Source organism: Enhydra lutris, unplaced genomic scaffold (genome assembly GCF_002288905.1).
Source record: "Enhydra lutris kenyoni isolate GAN:26980312 unplaced genomic scaffold, ASM228890v2 scaffoldscaffold1, whole genome shotgun sequence".
NCBI classification, from domain to species: Eukaryota; Metazoa; Chordata; class Mammalia; order Carnivora; family Mustelidae; genus Enhydra; species Enhydra lutris.
This window is the reverse complement of record NW_019154085.1, coordinates 17,271,085-17,284,252: the sequence shown is the minus strand read 5'-3', so window position 1 is coordinate 17,284,252 and position 13,168 is coordinate 17,271,085. Positions and strand designations below refer to the sequence as shown.

At 51.0% G+C, this 13,168-nt stretch overlaps 1 protein-coding gene across 6 annotated transcripts in view; it reads right to left on the bottom strand.

Moving 5' to 3' along the window:
- Nucleotides 1-4,984, bottom strand: part of LOC111158395 (neuropilin 2) — a 111,097-nt gene extending 106,113 nt beyond the window's left edge. For all 6 annotated transcript variants that reach the window (XM_022520510.1, XM_022520426.1, XM_022520593.1 and 3 more), the window contains exon 1: nt 4,335-4,984. In XM_022520510.1, the coding sequence (XP_022376218.1) occupies nt 4,335-4,407 (73 nt within the window). In that variant the 5' untranslated portion in view covers nt 4,408-4,984. The remainder of the gene's footprint in view (nt 1-4,334) is intronic.
- Between the last annotated feature and the right edge of the window lie 8,184 nt (nt 4,985-13,168).

Genomic DNA, 13,168 nt, shown 5'->3' with positions numbered 1-13,168 from the left:
TGCCTGGAGCACTCATGGGGAGCTCTCTTCTTTCCACTGTTTTGCACTGTGTGCTCTGTTGGCAGCTGGAAAGAACTTCACTACCTCCAGTGGCTGCTTATGGGGTAAAGTTTACTGGGCACGCACTGAACGTGGGCACAAGACCAGTCCCCAGAGCCTAGAGCCGGCTGTCTGTGTACAATCTAGGAGTTCAGAGTTTTGCTTGCAAATCATTACACCTGCTCATAGTCATCCGGCATTTTGGGGAGAGGGGCTAAAAGAGAAATCCTCATCAGGCGCCTAGAACCTCATTGCTTCTCTTTTAGGATTTGTCTGAACCCAGACCTGTCTCCCACAGACAGTTTACACCTCTTATCTGATCATCCACTCCAGACGCAAGGTTGATTGACCGCGTCTGCCCGTGTCCATGGCAATGGTGTTTAAACCCAGGCATAGATCAAAGCTCTGGGGGCGGGAGAGGGAAGATTGCTGGTTATAGGGTCTGGGTTCTTTTGGCCACAAGCGACGTGTCCCGGGGGTGGAGACGTTGGGGCTGGGAGTTGCCACCATCTGAAGAAACCCATTGTCAGGACCTGAACAATTTCCTGAGCAAACCGCAGACCGCCTCCCCCCTCCTCCTCGTCACCCCCCCACCCCACGACGATTAACTCGAGCAAAGGGGTGAGTAGTGCCGGGCGCTGACGAGGAGTGGCTAGCGCCAGGGGGCTCTCCTCTCTGTCTGAAGCCGAAAGGAAAGGAGGAGGAGGGAGGGCGGCGAGCCGTGAGCACACGCCAGTACACCAGAGCGTGGATCCCCTCCCCTTTCAGAGAAATTCAACCGGAGCTGCAGAAGCTGCGACACGGATGAGCCGGATCCCCTAAGCTTGCCAGGAAAGCTGATTCCCACCCCACCCCCACGGTTCCCAGAGGAGAGGCCGGTTCATTCCACCGCCCCCCCCCGCCCGCCCCGCCGCCAGCCCCTGGACCTGGCCTCTGCTCTGCGGGGCGCCCCCCACCCAGCCGCCGGGCTCCTGGGACCCGGCTGGAAAAACTGCGGTGCAGTCAGCCCGAGGCAAAGGGTGGGGGGCAGCCATTTAATCACAGCTCGCCTCGCCTCCATTAACTTGTGGATATTAAAAAGAAATCAATCAGTGAAAATGAAGCGTTGGCTGTGAATATTTCTCTTTCTCACGTGGAAAAGCAAGGAGCGAGAAGGCGGGGGAGGGGAAGCTGACCGCGCCGGCGACTGCAGAGGTTTCTCCCCAGCGGAGAACCGCAGCGGCGACTTAACTTTCTGGCAGTGGACAGCGTGGAGGAAATGCTGCAAGCCTCTCCCTGGGGGTGTCCTTAGTCAGGAAGGAGGAGGGGACAAGACTGGAGTTGTTGGAGGCAGCCAACTTCTCCCAGTCTCGAGCCTCGGTTTTGCTTTCGCTGTAATATTTTTGCTTAATAGAATGTTTATGGATCGTTCGGCTCTGTTTCTGCTGCGTAGCCCAAACAAATCGATGCAGTGTTAGAGACGGCGCTGAGGGGTGGGGCAGGCTGGAGGGCCACCACGTCCCCGCCACGTGGATGCCCGCGCGCCGCGTGCTCCTCACCTGCTCAGGCGCCGGGGCGGGCGCTGGGCGCTGCTAGGAGCGGTGCGAGTTGCGCGCATCCGCAAGGCTAGAGCCGGCTCCCCTCCGCCCCTCTCCGCCCTCGGTTCTGAAATCACACCCTGACTTCCCGCCTCCCAGTTCGGCCAGCGCTCGGATCCCCAGCTCCGCCGATCCCGGACCTCAGCCCCTCGGAGTCGGCCCTCCAGGGGCGGCCGGGGGAATTCAGCGCAGAGCAGGGCGCGGGAGACAGGAGGGGGCGCTCAGGGCAGGGCCCACCCGGCTGCCCCGAGCCCCCGAGCCCCCGAACCCAGGCAGAAGGAGGCAGACAGGCAGGCAGGCGGCGGGTCAGGGAGCGGGGGGGCCTGGAGCGCGCAGCCCATGCGGCCTGCCGACCCACCGCCCGCCAGTCCGAGAGGCTGCCGCCGCGGCCGCGGGGTTATTTGCTCAGTCGCTCCCCCTCCTGCACCTTCCGCCCTCCCTTTCCCCTGACTCCTTCTCCGAACGGGTTCCCGCCACCGCTGCCGCCGGCTGGGCTCAGCCCCCTCCCGGCAGGCGCGCACCGGGTGAGTCAGAGGTTTAGTAGGGCCTCGCCCTTTGCCAGCGGCTGCCAGCTCCTCGGGTGCCAGTCGGGTCCTCCGACGGGAAGCCCTAGCTCCCCGCGGCTTGCGATCGCCTTTTTGAGGGGCTGGAGAATATCCACCCAGGGCGGATCCCAGCCCCGTGTTCCACAAGGAGGTCCCACCCCGGGTGCCCGGCTGCCTGCGGCGTCTTAGTGGGTGACCTGCTCCGCGCTCCGCGCCTCTGGGCTTCTCTAGAAGTGACGCAGCGCGGCCCGGGGCTAGGATGGGAGGGGGCTCTGCGGAGAGCGCGAAAGGCAGGTGGCAGAGCGGGAGTGGGTTCGAGCGGGTGTCGCACGCACACGTACACTCCGCGCAGCGCTCGGGGACAGATGTGCGAACATCTGCGGTAGGAGATGGCCTCTGAGTCTTTACGACCCCTCCCGCTCCGCAAAGCACACGGAACCTGAAGTTGGGTGTGTGTGTCCGCGCGCGCGCGCGTGTGTATGTGAGAGCGCGCGCGCGGCGGTGTGTGCCCCAGTGTGCGCGCGCTCGCCGGGGCCTACTAGAGTCCGTGCCTCAACACATAATATACCGTGGGCATCTTCACCGCGTGCGCGCGCGCAAACACACACACACACACACACACACACACACACACACACACACAGCGAATCACACAAACATACATAATTTATGCAGCATCTAGGTCTGTGGGAGGTAATTTAATTTCGCTTCAAGCTGGGAACTTAGAATTAAGCAAGAGGGGATGGGGAGACAAGTGAGACCTGCGCCCATCTCTTTGATCCGATTTGCGGCTGCCCTGAAGACCGGCTATATGGCAGAGAAGGAGCAGCAAACCTGTGATCTGGATAGCAAAGGCGATCCTCAGTCTTCCTTCCCCTCAACTAAACACTCGAGCTTAAATGGGGTGTGTTGGCGGCGAGAGCCAGAGCACCAGGCAAACAGCTTCCCCTCTGGGCTCCCGCAGGACCCCCTATGCCGCGGTGATGGAGGGGAGGGGCCCAGGAAGCCGCAGGGGGTTAGCCCTACCCCGGCCGCCCTCCGGCCGTAGCCTTGGAAGTGCCTTCCACTAAGGGCACTTCACGGAGGCTTTATCTCCTCGTTCTCTTTTCCCAGTTTCCTCCATAGATGGTTTCCCCAATCTCAATCACCTGTAGCAGCTTCCAAGAGTTTTGTCAGATTCCCCACACTGTTTTCAGAGGGGAGAGAGGCTCACTCTCGGGAGAGTGGTGTGGGGAAGGAAAGGCAAGCCCCACTGGATTCCCTGCACTCAGCGATCCCTTCTCAGGCCGTGTGCCCCTTGCCAGCCCTCCTCCCCGCTGCCAAATACTGGCCCCAAACTGTTCTGGGCCTTGCAGTCCTTATCTCTGCAGTCTGTCCACACACCCTTTTTGGCAGTGGTTGAGAACAAATTCCACTCAAAAGTTTCTAACCACTTCACAAGAGTAAGAGACCTTCGAAGGCGACGCAGTCTGTCTTATCTAATAATAATTTTGAAAAGAATATGATTTACTTTCCCAGAAAACACATGGATGCAGCGAGGAGAGCGGGGACGACCAGCCGCCTTGATTGCCAGCAGCACCCAGCCCCAGGCCCCTAGCTCAGCTGCAGGCCCACTCGCTCCATCAGCCTGTGCCCTGTGATTTCCAGGCATATCCACACATTCTGCAAAGAATCCACAGCACTGGAAAACCAAAACTAGACTCTTGTGTTTCCCAAGCCCTTCAGTTAACATTGCTCAATGTAGCTAAGTGGAGAGAATGCAAATGATTTATATTTCACTGGCTAGGTTGAAGAAACTCAAGGGAGATGTGTTCTGCTTCAAGACAGGGGGAAAAAAAAATCCCCAAAACTGTAATGCAAAGGCTTTGTAGTATTTTTAAACCTTTGATTCAGTCCATATGCGACATCTGAACACCGCCAAATTCTGTCTATGTTTCAAAACACACACACACACACACACACACACTCACACTCACACTCTCCTAGTAGGGAAGAAAAGTTGGGTTTTAGGAGCGGTGGTGGTGGTGTAGGGAGGGCCGGCTGGGATCTCTCTTTAAATTATTTAGTATAGAGGAAGCCTCTTTCTATGCCATTCCGTGGGGGCCCGTATAAGCCGTTGGTTTTAAAGGGAAAAAGCATGTTGAAATGAACAGAAAAACTTTCAGGGGCTTACCTGGTTGGCCTCTCACTTCGTGTCCTGAAAAGTAGAGAGCTAAGAAAACCCAGGTGAGAGGAAACATATCCATTTTGGAGAAGGAGGCTTTCTCCAGAGCTGGATTTGTAGATTTCTTGTATAATTTTAAGTCTTTTTGTTTTCCTCTCTTTTGCTTTCTTCCTTACAGTGTCTTCTGCAAAGGTCTCTAATGGTCAGTGTTTCCCTCCTGGGTCGCGGCGGCCCGTCTTCACCTTATTCCTGCTGGATTCTCACCTCACTAAGAGGAGGGTGGCTCTTGAAATCAGCAAAGCGGGAGCAAGCTAGCAAGAGGGGACGGGTTTCCTCTCTTAAAAACAAAACGCATCTATGTCCTCTCCAGTTCCTCAAAGTATCATTTCCTTTATCCTACAACATCACGAAGATTTCCCGAAAGCCAAGCGTAAAAATAGATATATATATAATAATAATGACGATAAAAAGAAAAGCCCAGACTTGGCTTGGGCATCCCACGGTCCCCAGGCAGCTGTGCGATCTCAGAGGCGTAAACTGACACACATCCCCCGGCACCCGGGACCGACACGCGGGCGGAGGCAGCCACCGCCGGACGGCCGGAGTGGGAGGCGGCCGCCCAGCTCCTGCCGTCGCCGGGTTCCCCTAGCGGGAGCCTCCCCAACGACTACACCCGCTCGGCCAGCCCGACGAGGGGAGTCAGAGGAAAGAAGCTGCTGCGGCGGCGGCGGCGGCTGTGGCTGCGGCGGCGGCTGCTGCTGCTGGCGGGGCGGCGGCGGCGGCGGCTGGGATCGCCTGGGAGTGAGCGAGCCCCTCTCCGAGTTCGCTCGCGCCCGCCCTCACCTCCACCTCTCCCAGCGCCTCGCCGAGGTCTGCGCGTCTGAGGATGTGCCGGGGGCGGGCTGCGGGCTGGTGCCTCGCTCGCCTTCTCTGCTTCCCCTCCGGCTCCCCCCAGCCTTTTCAGGCCGAGCCGCATGTGGATGTCAGAGCCGCGGCAGAGCTATCCGATTACGCGCCGGCTCAGGGCCCGCCCCTTCTGTGTTCCTGATTAAAGAGGCAGCCGCGGAGACGCGCGGCGCACAAGTCAGCGCCGCGGCACCCGGCTCGGGCGGGGCGGCGGCGGCTCCCCCCCCCCCCCCCCGCCCAGCGGCGGCCCGATCAAAGTTGAGGCGGCTCCCATCCAGCCGCTCCTCTCCCACCCGCACCTCCCGCCCACCCCGGGCACCTCCCGCCTACCCCCGGCACCTCCGCGCCCGGCTGCGCCCGGCCGCCCGCGCGCAATGCCCCGGAGAGGGAGCACCCCGGGGCACCTCCGGGGCGCACTGCCCTTGGCCGCGCCGTCCCCGCCCGCGGGAGACTCCGCAGGAACTGCGGGCAATCCCTGCCCCCCACCCAAATTCCCGAGCTCCGAGGCCACACACGTAGGAGGCAGCACAATGCCACGCGCAATGGCGTTACAAGAGGAGTTGGGTGGCGTGCGGTGTTTAGTGTAGGGAACCAGGCGGCGGCTCAGCCATGCGTTCGCACAGGCAGCAGTGCGTGGCGGCGACACACACGGCCGGCCCCGGCTGAATACGACCCCAAACACTCGTGCGTTTACTACTCGGGTCCTTTGTTGTGTCCCAAACAGACTCCTCTGCTCGCTGGGTAAGGGTTCAGTTCTCCCTGCGCGCCTAACTCGTAACTATCAGAAGAAGAGAGACTTTATGCCAAGAATTTTTCAGGTAATTAAAATGGATTCCCCCCAATCGTCCCCCAAAGTACGGGTACGTGAAGGCTTCTCCTCCGAATGCTACTGTAGCTACTTCTATTCACCTTTTCCCCAGGGAAATGTGGTCACAGCGCGCCCGAGAAAGAAAACAGCATTATGCCACCTATTTTTAAATGGAGGTGTGAAAACTGTTTAGAGGGAGTTGTAAGCTAACAGCTGGGGAAACACTTGTATCTTTGTTTCTGAGGATGGCTTTGTGGATTCCAAACTGTCTTGCTTCACTAAGCACCTATTACTACATTATCCTAAAGACTCCAACAAGAACAGTCTAAATAACACTGGCGTGTACCTTCTCTGCCACTTGGCTGATGAAGAAAAATAAAGTTTCGGTGACAAGAAGCACACACACATCTGAAGATCCCATTTATTTCTTTGCTTGTACTTGTGGATTCTTCTGGGTGGTTTTCCTCCTTATCTGGACTTGCCATTAGCTTTGTTTATCACCTTTAGTGTTTGAAAAATCTGTAACTCCCACTTAACTGTTATTTACACTGAGATAACCAAAACAAAATTGAATCAGAAGTGATTTGCAATAGCTGAGCCAAGCCACGGAGGGATTTTACAGTGCTGTGTAAATCCACGGACCCCGTATCACACTGTTAATCTCAGATGCCTGGTTTGAAAGGGTATTTAACAGAGGCCTAGTGAGTTCTTCCAGGGAACATAACCCCTGGCTGGCCCAAAGGCTACCTTTCATTCCTTTCATCCCCCACCCCCAACCCTCTCTCTTCCTTCATGCCCTCCTTATTCCCTTGGCTTGAGAGCACATCTACGTTATTAAAAACTCCAGATTTACTTTTTCCCCCCTGTTTAAACATCAACTGTCAAGAAAGACCACCCCTCCCCAGTATTTAATAGGAGAAAGAGGCAGTCTGGATTTTGAACCTTCAGCAGAGATCCCAGCTTCTGTCCTTGCCAAGATGCTAACCTAAGGACAAGAAACACTACTATCTCTAGAGACACAGCCTGTATAAAGAAAGTCACTTAGTATCACCTCCCCCCATGACTCGCCAGGGGTACCAAGCCATTTGTGCTAACAAGTGCCCCACATGGAAGAATCCTGTTTCTGAGACCATTACAGCCAGGGTTTTGGTGAATGGCACAGGGAGGAGGAGGAGGAGGAGAGAGAGAGAAAACGTACACTGAAACCCATTGGGAAAGCATAAGAATGGCAGCTCTGGGCTCCTGCTCTTGGGGGTCCCGCTCAGGAGCTTCAAAGGTCCTTGGTCTGGTAGGGAGAAGGGTCAGTTGTGGTGTTCTGTTCCTGGACCTGATTCCCAGCATTATGGGTTTTAATTTTTCAGAGGTGTCCTAAAGAGGGAGCTAACTTACTTCCTGGCAGTCCTCAGCGCGACTGCTGCAAGACTTCTCATCAATCCACCCGAGGGAAGTCCTGATTTCCTGCAGTTGGGTAGAGGGTGAGCCTGGTTCAGAACCCTGGGGACTCCAGGCGGCCGGACCGCTCGTAATCCTCTAGGGGGCAGCACTCAATAAATAATGCGAATTCTACCTGCCATAGCGCTTCTGACCATGGTGCGTTTACTCCCCGGAGCTCAAAACCCTTTATTAGACCAGGAAAGAGAGAGAGACCGGATCTCCCCCCAGACCACGCTGAACAAGAGCCCACGGGCCCAGGGAGGACTTAGAATTTCTTTAATCCAGGACTTCCATGGACTAAACACAAATCTCACGTGGGCCTGATGAAAAAGAAATCTCCAGGGAAACTCTCCAGCCTGGGACTGGCTCAGACCTGCCAGCCCATTTTTGTCTAGACTTGGAATCTCAGGGGTTTGGCTGTAGTTGGTTTAGTTTCGACCAGAGGTTCAGCGGTGAGGAGCTAGGGTCTGTACTATTCATTATTTTGGGAGTCCGCAAACACTGCCTACTAAAGGACGAGTAGTGTGGATAGAAATGATGGGCTTGTTGAGAGAAAACACTGAACCAACCAGAAATCAGCTAACCAGTGAGTCTGAGATTCCTGGCAGCGTCACTGACTCACCTGGGACGTTTCACATCATTATCCTTAATTGTGAAATAATAATAGATAATCCCATCCTACATTCCATTCCTTTGACAGGAAGGGATGTGGGGAACATAAAACAGATTTGTAAAAGATGCTAAGAGAAAGCTGTAACCTGGCCACACCCCAGTGGAAAGATGGGTGTTCCCAGCTAGACACCCCACACCTGAGGGCCAGGGCACATCAGAATCACCCAGGGCAACTGTTAAAAATTCAGATCTCTGGGCACCATCTTCCTGCAAATCAGATTCCTTGGATCTAGGGTGGTGTCTGGGAATCTCTATTTTTCGACACATTTTAGGTGATTCTGATGCAAATGCGCAGCTGGCCAGCCATTGGAAACCTCTGTTCTGAGGTGTTATACTTACACAAGCCTTCCATGTATGTACTCCCATCAAAGGATACCTGGATAAGTGTTTCTCCACATTTTTTTCTCCAGGCACTTTTCAGATAGGGGGTAGATGTTTCAAGGAAAACATTGGAAAAAAACCTCCAAGAACATGTCTCTTAAAATGCCAGAGCAGTGGTATTCCCAGCTTTACCTTGTGACATTTATTTAGCAGCAAAAGCAAAGAGCTTTTTGAAAGCACCAAGAGCCTCTACATCTCGGGGGCAGGAGGTTTGCAAGAACATGTTCAAAGTGCTAGCTGCTGGGGTTTAAGGAGCTGGATCCAGCCCTTTCAGCGCCAACCCACTCAACCAATTGGTTGTTACTAAAGGTTTGTTTCAGGTATGGTTTTCCATCTGTGTTCATCACATTGTACTTATTAAATGCTCATGGAAGCATGACTATGCAGGAGGTGGGCAGGCAAATAAGACATTTGGGTCTTGCCTCCTGGGAACACGAAATCCAAAGGCTCCAGAAGTTTCGTGCTTCCACCCACAATAGACGCCACCTGTCACATGGTGCTTCCCCTTATCTGAGCACCGCCGCCGCCGATAAGCTCTCACCCTGAAAGGGGGAGATACCAGGCATAATTGCATCTTAATCTGTAATTTACTACATTGTCCTGGTTAATATTTAGCTACATCTGTCTCAGAGGCAAAGCCTCAGTTAAGTTAAATATAAGTCCTCATTTTTTATCCTCTCTTTTGTTTGAAGTGAAGTCCAGGTTTCTGGTCAATAGGTTTTGGGTTTTTTTTTTGCTCCACTCACTCCTTAAACAACGTTTTTCTTTGATTCAATACATTTGAATACTACTTAGTAGTTTCTACTTGATCTGACCTTCGGTGGGTTCCCAGAATCTTTACAGACTTCCATAAAATATAAAAATCTCCTTTACTCTAAATTGTGTCTATCTCTCATCTCTTTTTTGGACACGGACACTAGATCAGGTAGGACGGAACCTTACAAGTGGAAAAAAAAAAAAAACAGTAAGCAAAATGTGCAAAATTCACTCAAATATCCCGGAATCCTTGACAAAGAAAACTAAAGGAGGCACATCGCTCCTTCTAGTCTGCTTGGCTTAATGAGGCAGATCTCCCTCGGCCACACTGATTTTTGTACATTTGAGGCACCAGGATCGCCATCAACCCTTCTCTTCAGAACAGAATCCTCCAATACAACTTTAGGCAACAAAGGAGCTATATCTGTGCTTTTCCCATGGCGAACGAGCCTTTGAAATGTGCCTCATGTGACTGAGGAGCTGAATTTTAAATTGTATTTAACTTCCTTAAACATGTTTCGGATCCCCTCAAAAAAATACAGATTCCCTTTGTGTCTAGCGGCTCCCATGGGAGACAGCTCAGCTCTAGATACTCGAACACCAGAGCTGGAGATTCCCACAGAAGCCCAGAGACAGGCATGTAGTCTGTCTATGCAAATCGCTGAGGCTACTTTGCTTGTTCACCAAAAAGGGAATCCCAGTATGAACAGAAGCATCATTTGAAAATGTTTGGTGTCTGTTTGGCAAGGAGAGAAGGGCTGGATCATATTATTACCTATCATCCTGTGCTCCGTCTGTGTTCTCTTGGATGACTTTTCCAGAGCACTCACTGGGAACCAGACACTCCACAGAGCTCCCCGGGCTCCTGGCCTCAGCTCTGGGCCTCGGTATAGAGAAGCAGGTTGGGGCAGCAGAAACCTGAGGTCAGGACAGATGGACCTTAGGTCTCTGCTGCCCTTGAGTGTCCTTGAAATTCTGTTAACTCATTTCAGACCAGTTTCCTCACCTGTAGAAGTGAAGGGGTTAGTTTGAATGACTTCTATCCGTTTACAGTTTTGGATTTTGGCTAGGAATATTTCCTGACTCCCTCCTCATTCATAAATTTAAAACTGTTTTAGTTCAAATTTCATAGCCACCCTAAGTAATTAAAATTAACAGCCATTTATCCCCCAGGAAGACATTAATGCATGGATGGGGCTTAATTGTATATTCCGTTATCACAGTATTTATATGAGTACCTTTTCTCAAAGAGTGAGTAATAGTATGTTAGGTATCCTGACGGGGCTTTCAAAAGAGAGATTTTTTTTTTGGACAAAGTCCTTTGCTAGATCCTCAAGAAAACTAAACCAAAATAAAACAAAAAACCCAAAACAAAACGAGAAAGAGATTCCACTTGACAATCACAAACAAAAGCCAAGAGCTTATTTATAACTTCATGGCATTTATAGGTGATGTAATTCGACATTTTAGGGTTATGACCTGAAATTTTCTACTATTCAGGTGAATCTTACTCTGAACTGAAAATTCACAGTCTCTCACTAAGTGTATAGACTAACATTCTTAGAACCTTGAATCTTTCATCCATGTGTGCACATGCTTTTTCCTTCGTTCCTGTGCAGTGCAGACTTACCCTATCAAACCCCTGTAGATTTACAAGGGATCTCTTTCTTTCTTTTTTTTCTTTCTTTCTTTCTTTCTTTCTTTCTTTCTTTCTTTCTTTCTTTCTTTCTTTCTTTCTTTCTTTCTTTCTTTCTTTCTTCTTCTTCTTCTTCTTCTTCTTCTTCTTCTTCTTCTTCTTCTTCTTCTTCTTCTTCTTCTTCTTCTTTTTTTAGTTATTGCTGTTTTTGAATTTATAACCTGTGACTTATGGTGCCTTAATTAGACATCTACATGTCAGGTGATTGTTACATTATCATGGCGATAGCTGCTAATTTGAGCATGAAAGTCGTGATGGAAAGGCAAGAGTCAGGGAGCTGACCTTTTGCTATTGAGGATACTCCAGGGTGGGTTAATTCACACCCACCCTAGTCATTAGTTCCCACTCTCCTCCTTCATATTTACTCCTACGCAGTTTACCGAGCTGCCAATCAGCTTTAGTATCAGGATTGGATCCCTGTGGGGGTGGGGTGGGGGTGGGGAAGAGGCTTGGAATGATTCCTGCTTCCTGCAAGGAAAGATAATTTGTAGAGGCATCTCCAGGCTGGGATTCTATTTGTTTTCTAAATTAAAGAGAAAATAAGTGATACATGTAGATCATTAAAAAAAAGTTTTCAACAGCACAAAAAGTACTCAATGAAAGCCCAAGCTGCCCTCCCACCCTATCCCCCAATTTTATAATTTACCTCTCCATTTCACCTCCCCTTTGATACCCTTTGGCGGTCAATATCCTTCCAGAGTTATTGATACTATGTTCCAAGTTACGAGAAAAAACACATTTTATGTTTTTCTTCCCTCCCTACCCCTAAGCAGTAATGATCTTGAAAACCATTAGGGGGCAGCTGGGACCAGAAAAGAAAACCGCAGGAGCACAGGCTGAACTAAAATCCAAGAGGAAAAGATGCGCAAGGAAATTAAAAAGGTGCGACATCAGCAAAAGTAAAAAAAAAAAAAAAAAAAGGAAAAGGAAAGCGGAAATACACAACAGCAGAGCATTACAAAGTGAAAGGAAATGGAGAAGGAAGTTACATTAAAAAGCTAAAAGAAGGTTAAGTGTAAAGGGAGGGGAAATTTACAAAGGTGGTTTTGTTTGTTTGTTTGTTTGTTTTGTTTGTTTGTTTTTAGCAAACCTGTAGAGCCTGTATTGGCTCAATGTTAGCAGAAAGTGAGAGGTTATCTTTTTCTGACCAGAAGGCATTTATCATACTAGACTTTACATTCTTAGGACCTGGAGAGTTGAGAGCACCCTCTGTCCATTTGGGCGTGTGTGTTGGGGGGGGGGGGGGGAAGGGGAAAGGAAGGAGAAGTCTGCCTCCCTTACATCTTTAGAATGCTTCAGAATGCTTTCAGCCCTCAGCAAGGCAGCAAAATTAGCCTGAATATAAAGGTGCAATTCTATTTCTCAATGCAGCAGAGCTCAGAAATGAGGGAATGGGTTTCTTTTGAAGCTGATGCCATAATCAAAGTGCTTTCAGGTGTAGTTCAGGCAAACCTCCCCTGGTTTCAGCAGGTTAACTTCATTAAAGCTCCTAGCTACTGCTTTAATGTTTTCTAGGCTTTCCCCCTGGGTACATTAGGCAGAAACAAGCCCTCATGGGAGTTCTGTACCCTGATGTTTTGCATTGTGAATGGAATGCAGGGGCAACATTTATGCTGGGATAATACGGAATGGAAAATTGTTTCTAGAGCACAGTAAATATGATCACTTTTAGCTTAGTCTCCTTTTCTCTTTCTAATCCAAACTTCCTATAAAGGAGACAGGAGAGACGTGAGGAAGCCCTGGTTGAGGGTCACTAGGGAAGGCGCGGAATGCCTGGCCATCCTGTATTTATTATTGGCTAAATCTGATTCAGAGGACAGAATGCTGCCAAACACAATACCCAACGTCACTGAGGCAAAATCCAGTGAAAACTTTTGTTTTAGAATCAAAGGCACTTCCTCTCAACCTTCCATCACAGTTATTAGATTCCTGTATTTACTAAGGCTCGGGATGGGGAGGGGACATTTCGGGCCAGCTGAGCTATGAAAGGAAAAGCCCAAGGTGTACTTGTCATTAGGGCCCGCTAAACCATGTGCCCGATGAAGCTGGGGCTTTCTCGAGCAGGCCCTGGAGTTTTGACAAACTGTGCTTGAGTTGTGACAGGCATTATTGCAAACACGGGTCATTCTTGCGGAATTTAACTTTCCTCTGTAGCCTCCCGTCACAAGCTCTCTGTAGCCCATTCTCGTT